General features: G+C 53.4%; 1 protein-coding gene and 1 long non-coding RNA gene across 3 annotated transcripts; one reads left to right on the top strand and one right to left on the bottom strand.

Moving 5' to 3' along the window:
• HELT (helt bHLH transcription factor) lies at window positions 1-2,242 on the bottom strand. 2 transcript variants are annotated; one of them, XM_038560401.1, is made up of 4 exons: window positions 1,928-2,242; window positions 1,362-1,466; window positions 1,001-1,097; window positions 1-637 (listed from the first exon to the last, which is right to left on the bottom strand). In XM_038560401.1, the coding sequence occupies exons 1-4, from the start codon at window positions 1,952-1,954 to the stop codon at window positions 138-140; spliced, it is 729 nt and encodes a 242-aa protein (XP_038416329.1). In that variant the 5' UTR covers window positions 1,955-2,242; the 3' UTR covers window positions 1-137. The 2 variants fall into 2 exon arrangements, with proteins under 2 accessions (XP_038416329.1, XP_038416330.1); XM_038560402.1 differs by having other exon boundaries at window positions 4-634.
• LOC102154308 lies at window positions 219-14,490 on the top strand. Its single transcript, XR_005371633.1, has 4 exons — window positions 219-296; window positions 7,303-7,510; window positions 9,350-9,550; window positions 12,977-14,490. It is a non-coding gene; the product is annotated as an uncharacterized LOC102154308 (long non-coding RNA).
• The last annotated feature ends 468 nt before the right edge of the window (window positions 14,491-14,958 follow it).

The raw sequence follows: 14,958 nt of genomic DNA on the forward strand, positions 1-14,958 counted from the left end.
GGGTGGGGGAGACCAATTTGCTCTTGGCCCTCTCCCACCCGGCTGTTTTGTCGGCGCCGTATTTACACCTGTACAGTATGCAGTATTTCTCGTCGGCAGCGCCCGACGCTCGGAGAAATCCGGCGGGCGAGGCGGCGTCAGAGCACCGGGGGGTGCTGGGGCGGGTGCAGGTTGAGCGCGTTGGGGTGGGCGTGGCCGATCAGGTTCAGGTAGTGGCGGTCCAGCCCCTGCACGGGCGCCAGGAAGGGGCTGTGCGGCTGCGCGGGGCTCGGGAGCGGCACGGGCGCGCTGGGCAGGTAGGGCAGCGCCGGGCTGCGGGCCGGGCCGTGCGGCCAGGGGAAGGGCCCGGGGGCGGCGCCCTGCGGGAACACGGAGGCCTCCCCGGGGCTGTGGGCCGCGAGCTCGGGCCCCGCCGGGTGCAGCTGATGGGAGAAATCCGGCTCCGGGAGCGAACCCAGCGGCTGGAAGGCGGGCTCGGCGCCCAAGCGGGCCTTGGACTGCAGGAAGGCGAGGATGCGCGCGTACTTGGTGTCCTTGGTCTCCATCCGCTCCACGGTGGTGAGGTAGTGCACCAGGTTCTTCATGCACTCGTGGTAGCCGTAGTGGAAGTAGTTGGCGAACTCGGCTAGCAGCTCTGCTGGGGGGCGAGGGAACCGCGGGGGGGAGGCGAGAACCGTGAGCAGCCCCTTCTCCACCGGGGCCCCAGGCGGGTGCCGCCCATCACGCTCCCGGGCCAAAGCCCCCGCCCGAGGCCTGTGCTCTCTTACCCGGAGACCGGAAAAGCGCAAGCAGGCGACCCCCTTTTCCTTAAGAGCCTGACGCCACCCCCTTCCCCACCTGAGAGGAGGCGACGGAGCCAGCACCCCACGACCTGCCCTCCAGCGCCCCCACCCCCACCCCCACGGCCCGCCCCCGCCTCCGGCCGCATCCCGGGAAGGGATGCCCTCCAGCGCTCCCACTCCCACCCCAAGCCTCCCTGCCCGGGTTCCCCGTTGCCCACCTTTTTCCCTTCCCCGGGGAAAATCGGCGGAGTGCAGGGCTCTCAGGTACTGGACGGTCATCTCGAGGATCTCCGCCTTCTCCAGCTTCCCGGAACTCTGCAAGAAGGAGCAAGGGCTCCTCGCAGCGACCCTCCGGGCGCGAGCCGAGCCGGGCAGGCCGGGTGCGCGGTTGTGCGCGGAGCGGCGGGCAGGGCGCTGCGGAGGCCCCGCGCCAGGCCGCCAGGGGCCCGGGGCCCGGGGCCCGGGGACGCGAGCCCGCGGGGGAGGCCCTCTCCGTCTCCGCGCTGCCTGCACCCCTGCCGGGGGTGGCAGCCGAGGAGCCCCGGCGCCCGGGCCTGCGGGCTCGGCCTCTGACGTTACCTGCTTCGCCAGCGCCATGGGCACCGTCTTGCCCAGCTCGTTCAAGCAGCGGTTAATCCGGTCCCTCCTCCGCTTTTCTATGACTTTGTGGGAAACAGGGGTTCTCTGCGAACAGAGGTTCGTACGTTTAGGATAGTTTTGCCCAGGGAGTCGTCAAAGGCACGGCCGTGGCTGCGTGTCCACCGTCGTCCCAGCCCCCCACGCCGCCCAGGGCCGGCCCCTCCCGGAGGGGGGCCGTGCCCCTCCCCGCAAGGGTCCCAGGGGCCCGGCCTCTCACGCCCCGGCCGGTGCGCTCCTCTTCCAGCCCCTCGACCCGCTCGGGCCGGGCTCCAGCCGAGCGCCAGGCCGCCGGGGAGGTGGCCAAGCGGCCTCGGGCCTGGGCTCCCCCGGGAGGAGGAGCCTCGTGTCTCTCCAGCCGCTTTCCCTCCCCCCAACCCCTCGAGATGCCTCCGCTCGACGGTCCCGGGTGCCGCGTCCCCGGCGTCGGGCCCGCCAGGTGGCGGCTCGGGGAGTCGGACGCCCCCCGCGGCCGGGGCGCAAGGGCCGCCTGGGCTCAGCGGACTCACTTTGCGTTCCTTGAGCCTGTCTGACATCCTGGTCGGGACGCGCCCTCGGGGGAGGCGGTGGCGCGAGGCACCCGTGCCCTTTCCGCCTCGTGTGCCTCCTCGGGCGTCCCAGGTAGACTGCAGCCTCCCAACTCCGAGGGACCGCCTTATAAAGCGGTCATCTAGGGCTGCAAGTGCATTCACGAGTTGAATTATTCCATAGGATTAGGGGAGCTGCGTTTGGGGGATGTATGCATTCAAGATCAGTTTTAAAGACGTTTAAGAAAAAAAAAAATTAGCAGCCGAGGGGGGCGAGCTGGGGGCAGATCAGCTTTGTTAATCCACGTGGCCCTTCAAAGGACACGTGATCGGCGGGGGAGTAGCATTTGCATGGCAACAGCCCCGGCGGGAAAAGGAGGCGGTAAACCGGGGCCGGCGGGCGTGCGGGCGCCTGCAGCAGGCGCAGGGCGCCGGGGCGCAGCGGCCGCGGGCACCGGGGGGCGAGGACCCTCACAAAACAGTGTCGCCTCCTTTAGTCCCACCGCTGAGTCTCACACGATTGCCTGTTTACAAATCCCAGCAAGCCCGCAGCCCCAGCGCCGAGTGCGTTTTAAAGCCTGTCCAGAGTCATTAAAGTAATTAAGTAAGCCTTTAATAGGCTGTTCCGCCGGGTTCAAGGGAGAGCTCTTGGAGACGGAGGCGCCCCGTTTGTTCCCAGGCTTTTCTCACACGACTTGGTGACACGTCCATCTCCCCCCTTTTTGTTTACACCGCTTTATTTGTCCGGACATCCCGGCAGGTGTGGGGCTGCGGCTGGCACACGAGGCTCCCGCCTCGCCTCGCCCCTCCCGCGGGTCTTTGGCACGCGACGCTCCCCCCTTGCTCCCTGACCACGTCGCTGTGGCTTTCTTTTCTCCCCCCTCCTCGGGCTCTCTCCTCGCGGGGGGAAGAGGCTCAATTTGTAGCCTATTATCCTATACGAAAATGTCCATTGAAAAGTATGAATAGTTTCATTGGGCTAAATTTTAATAATGCCAGAGGGTGGGGGAGGAGAGACAGGCAGGCGTGTGTGTATGTGTGTGTGTGTGTGTGCATGTGCGTGTGTGTGTGTGTGTGTGAAGGGGGGGTCGGAGGATGGGGGGGGGTGAACACGGAGAGGAGTGGGCCGAAAAGAAAAGGGGGAATGCAGCTGGCCCAGGCGAGCATTATACGACGTCACCTGCGAGAGGGGGCGCCTACAGACCCCTATTCATTTGCCTAATTTTGGTCAATTTAACAAACTTCAGGAGAAATTATTGTGGCTTTGTCAGGGAGGGTGAAGCCTTCTGATCGAATTAACAGCATGTTTTGATCCGGTAAATGTCATTAGAAAGGGAGAAACAATCGCGCTTAGAGTGCTCTGAGTAATGCGCCCAAGTGGAGACGCCAAAGCGCACGGCTCACAAAGGGAGCAAGTAGCTGCCACAGGGAACTTTTGTACCCGCCCATCGCCCAAGTTTTGACACAAAAAGGCATTATTTCATACTTGAATACGTTTAATCCAACGATTGTCTATTTTCTGCAAACATATTTTCACAGCATTGTTAACTTTTTATGTCCCCCTTTCGCGGGCGCCTTTTCTTAACGTTTGGGGGCGGGAGAGCGCAGACACTTTGGGCATCAATATTTGTCACTGAAAAGGGCTCCGTGAAGTTAGGGAAGTTGATCTCTTTTTTATGGTTTTAGAGAGCGAATATATCGGGGGAGGAGGAGGGAGGGAAGGCACGAACAGAAACCGGGGAAGAAGTTTGCTGGACGGGCCCGAGGGGAAGGAGGGGGGCGGCGGCGGCTGGGAACTCTCTCGGCCTCCTGCGCCCCTGCGGGCAGCCGGGCCCGGGTCGGGGGGCCTCCTCCCCCGCCCGCGGGGCTCCGCTCGCGGTTGCAGCCTCCCACCCGCGCTCGGGGGGCTCCGGGCGTGCGGGGTTCGGCTGGGGCGTGAGCTCTCTTGCAGATGGAAGCTATAAAAATGGTTTTTGTTTTACGACCTGCCCTGGAGCCACCGAGCTCTCCCCTTTTTTTCTGATCTGTTCCATCTGAGAACCACCGGGACATCCCTTTGGATATCTGCCCCTCCCTTTTGCACCCCACCTTTTGCACCTCAACTCTCCACCTCGCTGGGCCGTGGCAGGGCCCGGACTTTCCCTCTGGGTGTCGGGAGTCCTCGCCAGGGGTGGCTAGGGAGGGGCCCCGCCGGCTTGTGGGAGCCAGGGGGCTCCAAGGGCGCAGAGGCAGGCCTGGGGTGCGGGGCCTCGGGGAAGACAGCGGCCCACCCGCCGCGGCCTGGGAGGTGTGGGGCTTGCAGGGCACCACGCACCCCTAGGGTGTCCCTCTCCGTCTGCCTTTCAGTCTCCCCGGGACGTTTCTTTTCTGCTTCACGCCAGATTGGACACGACCCGCACTCTCCCGCAGGTCGCTCTGCCAGCCCGGGTGCCCTCTCAGGGGTTGTCGATTTCAGTATATTCACTCGCACACAAAGGGATTAAACACCAACCCTTATCATCCAAATTAACTAACGTGAATGGGTAAAAGGGAGCGCGCACACTTCTCACCCCACCCCCCCTTTTAAGCCCGGGGACTCGGCGTTGATCCTCTTACTGCTGGTGTTAACCACCAGCTGCAGGCACCTTCCACGGGCCAAATCTCATCCTGTGCAAACTGTTTAATTTCTCGTGTTTGCTCGCAGAGCTGGGCTCCAGGGCTTGCCCAGGGCGGTAAGTACCCGCGTGTGGCTAGGCGGGGTGGGGTCCAAGTGAAGGTGGGTAGGTGGCTGGAGGTGGGGTACAGGCGCGCTTCCTCACCAAGCCTTCCAGCCGCAGCGGCTCTTTCTGGGAGAGGGGGACCACGCCTCACCCGATTCAGGTGAGGCAGAGACTTGGACTCCGACCCAGCCTGGAGGCTCCAATCACAGTCCCAGAAGGTGGGGGCACCCCGGGGCCCTCATGGCCATCTTTTCCTGAATCCTTCTCTGCAGGATGGCGGTCAGGTGTGCCCAGATCTCGACCTAGTTTCCACATAGAACCAATCAGAGTCTGGAGCTGTGGATGCTGGAACCCAAGGGTCATTCACATCTCAGCTCCACCCCTACCAGCTGGGCCAGACTCTGGGCTGGGCCTCAGAGTCCTCTTCTGTAAAATGGGAATAATCAATGTATTTACAAGGTCACAAGGCAGCCACTGAAATAAAGTAAATAAATATAAACAAGGCACCTAAAATAAGACAGGGACTCAATTAATGACTTCATTTTGCCCAGAAGTCTCTTCTGCAGTGGCCCTCATGTAGTGTTCCGTGGGGTTTGTGCTGTTGTGTGATATTTTCATTCATTCCATATTTTCTTTCTCATCTCTAGGAAAGCTTTAACTCTCCTGAAAAGGCCACAGTACTTCCTCCTGAGAGCTTTGTTAAGTTGACCCAAACTGGACAAATGACTGGGGCCTTAGATGCCCCTTCTTGCGGGTGTGACATTATCCGGTGCTTGCTGGCCAGCTGGGTCCTCTCTGTGTGGGAGACTGAAGAAGGCCCTCTTTTTTTTTTTAAAGACTCTTCATGAGAGACACAGGCAGAGGGAGAAGCAGGCTCTATGCAGGGAGCCCAATGCAGGACTGGATCCCGGGACTCCAGGATCACGCCCTGAGCCGAAAGCAGACACTTAACCGCTGAGCCAGCCAGGCGTCCCACGTGCAGAAGCCTCTTAACATCAGAGTCATTTCAAATGATTCAACGACCAGCATCAAAGCAAAACTAGGAAGACTCAGAAATTAGACAATTCTAATTAAATATTGATCTGCACTTAGACTCCTGGTATCTAAAGACCTTTGTTGGAGAATACCGCAATCACCAACAGAATACCTATGTCATGGTTGCAAATATTGCTTTCTCTTTTTTTCTTTTTTCTTTTTTTTTTCTTCTTTATAGAAGTGACCTGTAGCTTCCAAACACTGAAAAAGATGGATTTTGGGGGTGGGAGGGTTTCTTTGCAATTCCAGAAACTGAGGATTTATGGATTTAGGAAGGGGAAGAAGAAATAATTGAAAAATAAAAATGTAGCGAATATTTGATAATCTCAGCTGAATTGCTCTAAGACAAAGTGTTCTGGGTGACCTCAGAGCTCTCCCTCCAGCTGTCACCTTGAATACCCAGAGCAGGTTTTCCTAGTTGCACTAATGGGACTGGGAATTTAATCAAGTGGGAAAACGTGAGTCTTGTCAGAGGGTGGAGGAAACAGCTCTGGCTGACCCCCTGCACTTCTCTGGTACCAGCAGGACAAGGTATGGAGGGAGTTGAATTCCTAGGCTCTATTTCTGAAGCGAGGAGCGTCACAGAATGTGGGATGGCAGTCGGCTTCCTCTGAAAGGAGCCTAAAAGACCATCAAATCCAACACATCATTTTACTGTGGGAGAATCAGGAGCAAGGAGGAGACCTGGCATTGCCTAGTGGTGTGCAGCAAGCTGCTGTCACACTGTGATCCTACTTCTTGATTTGCTGTGTGACCCTCCAGGGCCAACTGCTTCAGCTTGCTCTCTGTTATTTTGCAGAAGAGCCTAGTCAGGGACACTGTGATGTAGTGCCAGCAAGCATTTTGTGGGGTATCCTGTTGCCTTGGGCTGGTGTGATTGTTGTCAGAGGCCTCAGCTGCCTTCGTGAGCCTCCTTTACGGGCTCCTGCTTCTCACGAGTCCCATGATAACAGCATGTTGTGAGCACTGCTAGGAGCCAGAAGCTGGGCATCCCAGGCAGAAAAGGACGTGGCCCAAGGGCTTGTACTCTAAGAAATAAGTGTGTATTTTACTGATGGCTCCAGTCCACTAGCCTCAATGCAACGGTCACTACCATAGCCTCTTTTAGCAGACGTGCACCAGGAATCCTATTGGGCTGGCAATTTTTCTGGACTTTTCCTTCCTTGGCATCCTTGATTCCTCACCCACTCTGATCACCAACAGTATTCTCAACTCAATGATGAGGTCAACAGGAAGTGTGTGGCAGGGATGGTCCCTGTTGGTGCAGCCGGGTGAAGATGAGGTCCAGGGGCACCTGGGTGGCTCAGTGGTTGAGTGTCTGCCTTCAGCTCAGGGCGTGATCCCGAGGTCCTGGGATTGAGTCCCACATTGGGCTTTCTGTTTTTAGATATAGTACCTGACAGCCTTTGCTGAACAGGGCAGCAGCTCTGAAACCACACTTGCTTTAATAAGCACCACCCTTTATCCAAATGCTTTTCAGCTTCTCTGCCCTCATGGAAACCTTGACACCTCACACACCTGCTACTAGAATCTGATGCCTTCAGAAGTTGGTTTGTTTTTGTTTTAAGTGGGGGGCAAAAAGTGCTCTAATGTCTTGCTACTCACCTGTGCTTCTCACCCCAGCAGTGTCCTCACCACCTGGGAGCTCCTTAAGAAATGCGGAACCTCAGGCTCTGCCTCTTATCTAATTAATCTGGATATGGATTTGAACAAGATCCTCAGTGGACTCCAGTGTACTTCAGAGTTCCAGAAACACTGCTCTAGCAGAACTTGGAAGCCACCGTTTGGTGTTTAACAACTGATGGTTATCTGATGGGCGAATAAATCCCAGGTAGGAACGCCACCCCAGGTGGCAGCAGGAGGGCAAAGGCAGAGGGGACTTGCAGGCTCTCCTAGGTGGTACTAATTAAGTGCATAGATTGAAAGGTTTCCTAGGAACCGAGGGGGCTTTGTGGCTCTGCTTGTTCACATATTCTATAGGGTATTTGCAGTACTTCCCTTAAGTACTGTCTCCTATATGCGATGATTTATTTCCTACTTGTCTCTCTAGTACTTGAAAGTAGTAGATGCCTTCAAATGTGGTTTTTCAACATTGTTTTGTTGAATGAAGCAAAACTGGGAGAGGAGCCCTGGGGATTATTCTGGCATCATGCTAGAGCTGATTCTATAGGCAGTCTCTCACGGGACCCCATATTGTCTTATTTTACCGGTTATTTTCAGACTTAAAAGACCTACAAGAACTCAGAGAAGTATAAATATAATTATGGAGGATAATACTTTTGGGGAGATTGCAGGATAGATGAGGCTGTTGTTTTCCCTCTTTTGATGTTAACATGGCTTAGAAAAGTATATTGCAGATGCTGTGAATGGTGTCCCGTATGGGCTTTGATTTTTTTTTCTAGGCAACTGGCTTTCTTTTGGGTTGATAATTACAGCTTTTTGCTCCTGGTTAACTTGAGTGGCCTTCCCGAAGTTATGACTGAGGAACTTTGGCTCATAACTTTGACTCTTTCTTTAGCATAAAGATTTCAGCTGCTCTTCAGGCTAAATTTGCACAGAAAACTAGAGATACACATTACTGAAAATAGGAAATTATTGTAAATTATAATACATGACAGAGAACACGGGGGAAAGACTCCAGGTGGGGAGAAAAGGAAATTACAAGGAATAACACTTCCCTTGTATGGGCTGTAATCAAGTAGCAGAGGTCTGATGAATGGGTCACCCGGATCTGTGCCTGCAGGTGACAGCCCAGCTCCTCCCCTCCCTCCCTGTCCTCTTCATTCATTCACCACCAGATCTGGCATTCACTGCATGCTACGCACTGGATGGGGTGACATCGGAGCCCCTGAGAACAAATGTAGGGTTCTTTGAAGAATCTACAGGTTCCCACGTGTGAAAAGAGCTGTCCTTCTTAGGGACAGACCCTCATTTGTAATTTGCCTGTTCAACAGGGCCACACTCCCCCTGGAGGGCCTAGAGCAGAACTTGCTTCTTGGCCTTCCAGCCTCCTGGCTCCAGCACTCCTTGGCTTGTGTCTGCATTTCTCCAAACTGTGCCTCTGGGGTCACACCGCCTTCTCTTCTCCCTCCCTCCCCTCATTCGGAAAGATCCTGGTGCTTGTGTTTCAGACCACCTGGTCAATCTCCCTTTCTTAGGATCCTTAGCTTAATCAAATATGCAAAGTCCTTTTTGTGTGTGATATTCCCAGGCTCCAGGAATTAGACGTGATGTCTTGGGGTGTGGGGGGGTGGCAGGATGTCAGCCTCAGGTCGGTACCTGGGGCAGTGCCATAGTGGGAGCTCAGACCCACTAGGCACTGATGCCCTGAGAACAAGGCCACCAGTGGGGGCAGAGGCGTGGCCCACAGAAAGTGGGGTGGAAGGTGAGGGAAAAGCATGCTCTGTTTCCAAACTTAGCAGAGCGATCCCTTCTCCTTCCTGTCTTTCTTCCCTGTTCCCTCTTCATCTTTTCTTAGCCCTTTTTCATCACCGAACTCCTGGCTCAGGATTAAAGCTGCTGTGAGACATTTATGCCACATTATGAGTTAGGCCATCTTTAGTTTCTAACCTAAGCCTTTGTTACCATACTTGCTGGTGTGCACACACAATGGCTCTGTCTCAAACCTAGCTAATTAAGACTCAATCTTTCTTTCCCCCGACTTCTCCAGCATCCTTCGCCTAGTTGGCCGCAGGTCTTTTTGGGAATGCTGTACCCCTGCACAGTAGGACCTGTGATCTGAGGAGATCTTGGATGTACATCCCAACTCCGCTTATGTGAAGGTCTTGGGCAAGTTGCTGCACCCTGGTTTCTGCATCCATGAAACAGAGTTGATACCTCCTTCCTAGGCTTATTGAGTTAACTCAGCGAGGTAATGTTTGTGAAGTTCCTGCCGCAATGCCCAGGCCCTAGGGGGTGTGCATGGGCTGACATCCTCATGGGTTGGTCTGGTGGGGCACCTGCTGTCTTCCTGGAACACTGCTGAGCCCTCTTATGACAATGGGGATCAGCCCCCAGTTGCTGCCTTTCAGGAGTTTATTGAGTGAGACAGACCCAGGAAGGGAATCTGACGCGAGCTGGCAGGAGGCAGGTGGTGGTAAGAAGAGCTCAAAGAGGACTTTCTGGAGGAGATGATTAGTGAACTGAGTTCTGAATGATGAGTTGGGTGTGTTGTTTCCTAGGGCTGCCACAAACATGGTAACTTGAAACAATGGAAATTAATTTTCCTAAGTTTTGGAAGCTAGAAGTCCAAAATTGAGGTGTCATCAGGGCCATGGGCCCCCTGAGGACTCTAGAAGAGATTTTTTTCCTTGTCTCTTCCAGCTCCGGGTGGCACAGGTGCTCCTTTGTTTGGGGCAACATAACTTGGGTCTTTGCCTCTGTCTTCACGTGGCTGTCCACGTGACTCTCCTCCTCTTATTAGGACATTTGTCATTAGATTTAGGGGCACACCTGGATAATCCAGGATAATCTTGAGATCCTTAATTATATGTGCAAAGACTCTTTTGCCAAATAATGTAATAACCGCAAATCTGGTTGGGCATTAACTTTTGAGAAGTTCAACCCACTGCAGCGAGTAGGAGGTAGCCGGGCAAAGTCAGGTGGGAGGGCTGCCCTTAGAAAGGGGGTGGCACAGAGAAGGGCACAGAGGCATGGAATGGCTTTCTGGTTTTGGGAAACATAATGTAGTCTTACTAGCTCATGCACTGCGAGGAGGGCTGAGGTAGGAAATGAGTGGAGAGGCAGTCCTGGGTGGGGGGCAGACTGGGCACAAAGTAGTAGAACATCTGTCAGAGGCTGAAGTAAAGATGCTGAGGTTCCGCATGAGAGTTAGAGATGGCTGAAGATGTTTGAGAGAGCAGATCCAGCAGGACCTGGAGAAGGATGCGACATGGCAGGAGAAGAATGGGGAAGATCATTGCTGGGTTTCTGGTTTGGGGAATTGACTACTCGGAGACCCCACTGATAGTAGCAATAAGGGGGGAATGTAAGGAAGCCATGGATACAGGGCAGGTGGCTAGGAGAAGATGGCTGATTAATTTGGGGCATATAAATCCTAAAGCTCATATAAACACCTGTAACTGGGTGCCTGGAAGATAAGATAGGAAACTGCAGGTCAGAGATGAAAGAGGTCAGTGTCAGTGTACAAGGACCCACAGACAGTTACAGTGGATGAAATCACTTACGAGCTTAAAGGAGAAGGGAAGGGGGCCAAGGACAGAATCCTGGAGGATGCTCATGGGCACAGAGAGGGAGAAGGCCACCAACCAGGAAGGGGTCATTGGAAAGGAAGAAGAGCTCAGAAAGTGCTAGGATTCCTAGGAGCCAAGGTGCAGATGGTTCCAGAAGGAAATACTCCAAAAAGAAGAGTTGTGAGGATATCTGGTGATGAATTCAGCCCACATACCTGAAAAGACAGTCCTCATAAACTACGGGGGCTGGAGGGAGTGGGGCATGAGGTGTATCTGTGTAGCACAGACCCACGCAGAGCCCAGGCCACTGGCACCCTGCAGAGGGCAGTGGTGGGTGGTGTCCTGCTCTTTCTCCTAGGCTAATAATGGTCAGCTCTTAGCCAGCATCCCTCCCCTTCCTTGCACTAAGCGCTTTGCAGATCTTTGCTCATTTAATCCCCACAATGCAATGAGTAGCATGTTTATTTGCCGAGGTGTGGGGATTTCAAGGACACTTGACCCAAGGGCTTAGAACCATTAAATGGTAGAGCTGAATACATAACCACCACCATTGCCTTGAGCCCATTGAGCTCAGAAGTCACAGAAGAAGACTTCTCAGCTAAGAAACTCACACCCACCCTCCAACAACCAAATGTAGCTGCTACTTCACCAAGCTGGAAGGCAGTTCTTCTCAACATGTCCAGAGACCTTGTAGATTTATTCTCCCTCTTACATCCCCCAAAGGTACAAGTTACCCATAATCATCAGATACTTCAATTCAGTTTTCTCTCTCACTCTTAATCTCCACATTTCTGATACTCCAGTTATATAGCAATGTTCCTAAGCTCTTTTATACACCAAAAGCTTTTTGACAATGCACATCCTGAGGTCCATGAGAGAGACTATCTAGGGTGCCTGGGTAGCTCAGTCAGTTAGGTGTCCGACTCTTGATCTCAGCTCAGGTCTTAATCTCAGGGTCGAGTTCAAGTTCCACATTGGACTCCATGTTGGATGTGAGCCTACTCAAAAAAAAAAAAAAAATTTTTTCCCCCCCATGGTTTGGTTTTCAAACACCATGTGTTTGGATCTGTCTCTTTGATTTTGACGCCCTGGTCCATAATCTGGCCTTTATTTGGATACCGTTGCTGTACAATGGCTTGTCAATAATGTGAGGTTATGTTGTGGTTATCAGATGCTTAGGATAATGAGCATCTTTTTTTTTTTTTTTAAAGATTTTATTTCTTTATTCATGAGAGACCCAGAGAGAGAGGTAGAGACACAGGCAGAGGGAGAAGCAGGCCCCATGCAGGGAGCCTGATGCAGGATTCGATCCCAGGACTCCAGGAAGGAGAAGGCAGGGCGGAAGGCAGACCCTCAACCACCGAGCCACCCAGGTGTCCCATGAGCATAGGTTTTTAAAAAATCCTTTGTCATAGGTTCTGATGTATTTCTCAATTAGTCAATGTGTGGCCTTTTTTCTTTCTATTAGGATAGTTGATTCCCTCGCCCCTTACCTCCTTATTGGCTCAAGAGTAAAGTCTGTGTGATCAGTTTAAAGTTTACTTGATTTGCAAGACTCATTTTGAAAAAAGATAAACGGTATTAGTATTACGATCCGGGAGCTTAGTGACCTGGAGCTGGGCAGGTTTGGACAGATGGGGGTTAGCTGGTGCCCTCTAGTGGTCGGAACTATTCAACAGCTTCTAAGAGGAGGGTTGACCTTTGTGGGCTGCAAGCTTAGAAAGAAAGGAGTCTGCCTGCCTTGGACTTGCTGTTTGGATTGTGGCTATGTCTTGCCAGGGTGCCTCATCTCTCTGGCTACAGTATTTTTCTGTATGAGTTGGGGTGAACAGTAGTGAACAGTCAGCATGTACAATAGGCTGCCCAGGGAGACCGGTCGGGTGTGAAGGGAAGGCAAGAGGGCAGGTTTGCCCCCGCAAGGAGCCCTGTCATAGCCTCACCATGCTGCATGTGAGCTCTCCGAGGCCAGGACCCTGACTTCTTCATCTTTGCATTCCTAACCCTGACCCAGGGCCTGGCATGGAGAAATTATTCAAATAAATATTGAAAGAAGGGAGGCCAAAAGGAAGGAAGGTGTGTTGGTAAACTTGTTTATATTTACTCAGGAGCTGGAAGATCAAGATGAAGTCTGCAAAGTGGAGCTTAGCGTGGTACCCCTCACATCAGAAACACGACCCAGAGGTGATGATGGCACAGCTGCTGGAGGCCTCACGCTGCCTGGAGGAAGAGTAGCACCTGGATCCTGGCACTACAGCTTGGAACACTTCTGAATTCTTTGCCTTCCAGCAGAAAGGGGGTTTCTTTTTTTCTTTCTTTTTTTTTTTTTTTAAGATTTTATTTATTTATTCATGAGAGACCCAGAGAGAGAGGCAGAGACACAGGCAGAGGGAGAAGCAGGCTCCATTCAGGGGGCCTGATGCAGGACCCGATGCTCGAACTCCAGGATCGCGCCCTGGGCCAGAGGCAGACACCCAACCCCTGAGCCACCCACGTGTCCCATAAGTGGGGTTTCTCTGCCTGCTAGAGTGGGATGTGGCTTCTCTGAAGTGCAGCTTGCAGAGAAGTCAGTTTTCCCACAAGGGGCCTTGTATGACTTCTCAGCCAGTCCTCATTGGAGTGTTTTTGGCACAGCTGTTGGCAGAGCTCTCCTGCCAGGTGACCTGGGTTCTGGTTCTGGCTCTCCACTCTGTAGAGTTGGGACTTGTCGACCATGATTGCATGGGCCAATTCCTTAAAAATCTTTCTCTGTCTCTTTTTCCCTTGTACACACAGATACATACACACCCTCTTGGTCCTGTTTCTCTGAACCCTGATCAATACTCCCAGAATCGTGTTAGCTCCTGGGTAGAGTGATCAACAGACCTGAGAGACTCAGCCAGCCTCCTGAGAGAGTCCCTTAGCCCCCTGAGAGAGTCCCTTGCAGTGAGGGATTGGAGGTCCGATGGTACCTAGTGATGGCAGACAGTGGACACACAAGGCGGGGGTGGTTGGAGAGCAGACTGTGGTCAGGAGAGACCCCCAAGGAGGACATGGGTTTGGGTTGACCAAGGATGAGTGGAGCACCTGGAGAACCAGGCTGTGGGGCAGTCGAGGCTGAGGGAGCGTATGAAGCAGGGCATGGAGGTATCGAGGAGCCACGGGGAGAGGGGGCAAGTCTCCTCACCCCTCCTCTCTGGTTGGCTGTCACTTCCAAGGGAAGCCTTTCTGGCTTCTGTATTTGGGTGAAGCCCTTAATATATAGTCCCAGCATCCTGTACTTGTGACACATAATCCCATTGTTGTGTAATTGCATTTTTTAACCGATTATTTGATAAATAATCTGTAATCTGAGTGTAAAGTGACCCGGAGAAGCTTGTTACTGGTGATGGGGAAGAGAGTGAGGGGTTCTTACTGAAACCCATGAGACAAGTGACAGAGTGACGAAGGCGGTGGCCATGGGGATGCCGGGGTGGGTGGAGACAGACGTCAAGGAGAAGGGGCTGTTTGCCGCAGGGCTCTAGATTGTCTCTTTCTGGTTTATTACGATTTCCCCAGAACTTAGTGTGGCATTTGGCACACATAGGGACTCTGTCACGTTGGTTATGGAATAAAGGAATGCCTAGTAGACACGTGCCTGGCACACAGTGGTGCTTCCTGAATATTTTGCCCAGCGCCTGAACATTTTGTTGCACCTCAATGTTGTGTACTTTACCGAGAGTCCTAGCCGCCAGGGTCCTGCTTCGAGTGTTGAGACATCTGGCTGCCTCCCATATCTTGCAGTAAGTCCTGAAGACTGTTGTGTGAGCCACCAGGTTGTGTGCACACCAAGGGGGAGTCCCTCTGTTTGTGACAGGTTGGGGCGAGTCCTCCTTTCCCTTCCCACCAAACAGAAAGCCCCATTCTCTTTGGGAACGCAGGCCAAGAGTATGCCCTTCCCCAGACTCGGGCAGTGAATCCTTGTCTGGTCTGTTGTATGTGCCAGGAACGGTATTAGGAGCTTTACACATATTGTTTGATTTACTATTTTCAGTTCTTTGAGGTGTTATAATCTTCATTTTCTGGAGGAGGAAACTAAGGATGGGTCACCTGGCTGGTAGGGGTAGAGAGG

This window comes from Canis lupus, chromosome 16 (genome assembly GCF_011100685.1).
Source record: "Canis lupus familiaris isolate Mischka breed German Shepherd chromosome 16, alternate assembly UU_Cfam_GSD_1.0, whole genome shotgun sequence".
In the NCBI taxonomy this organism is placed as follows: Eukaryota; Metazoa; Chordata; class Mammalia; order Carnivora; family Canidae; genus Canis; species Canis lupus.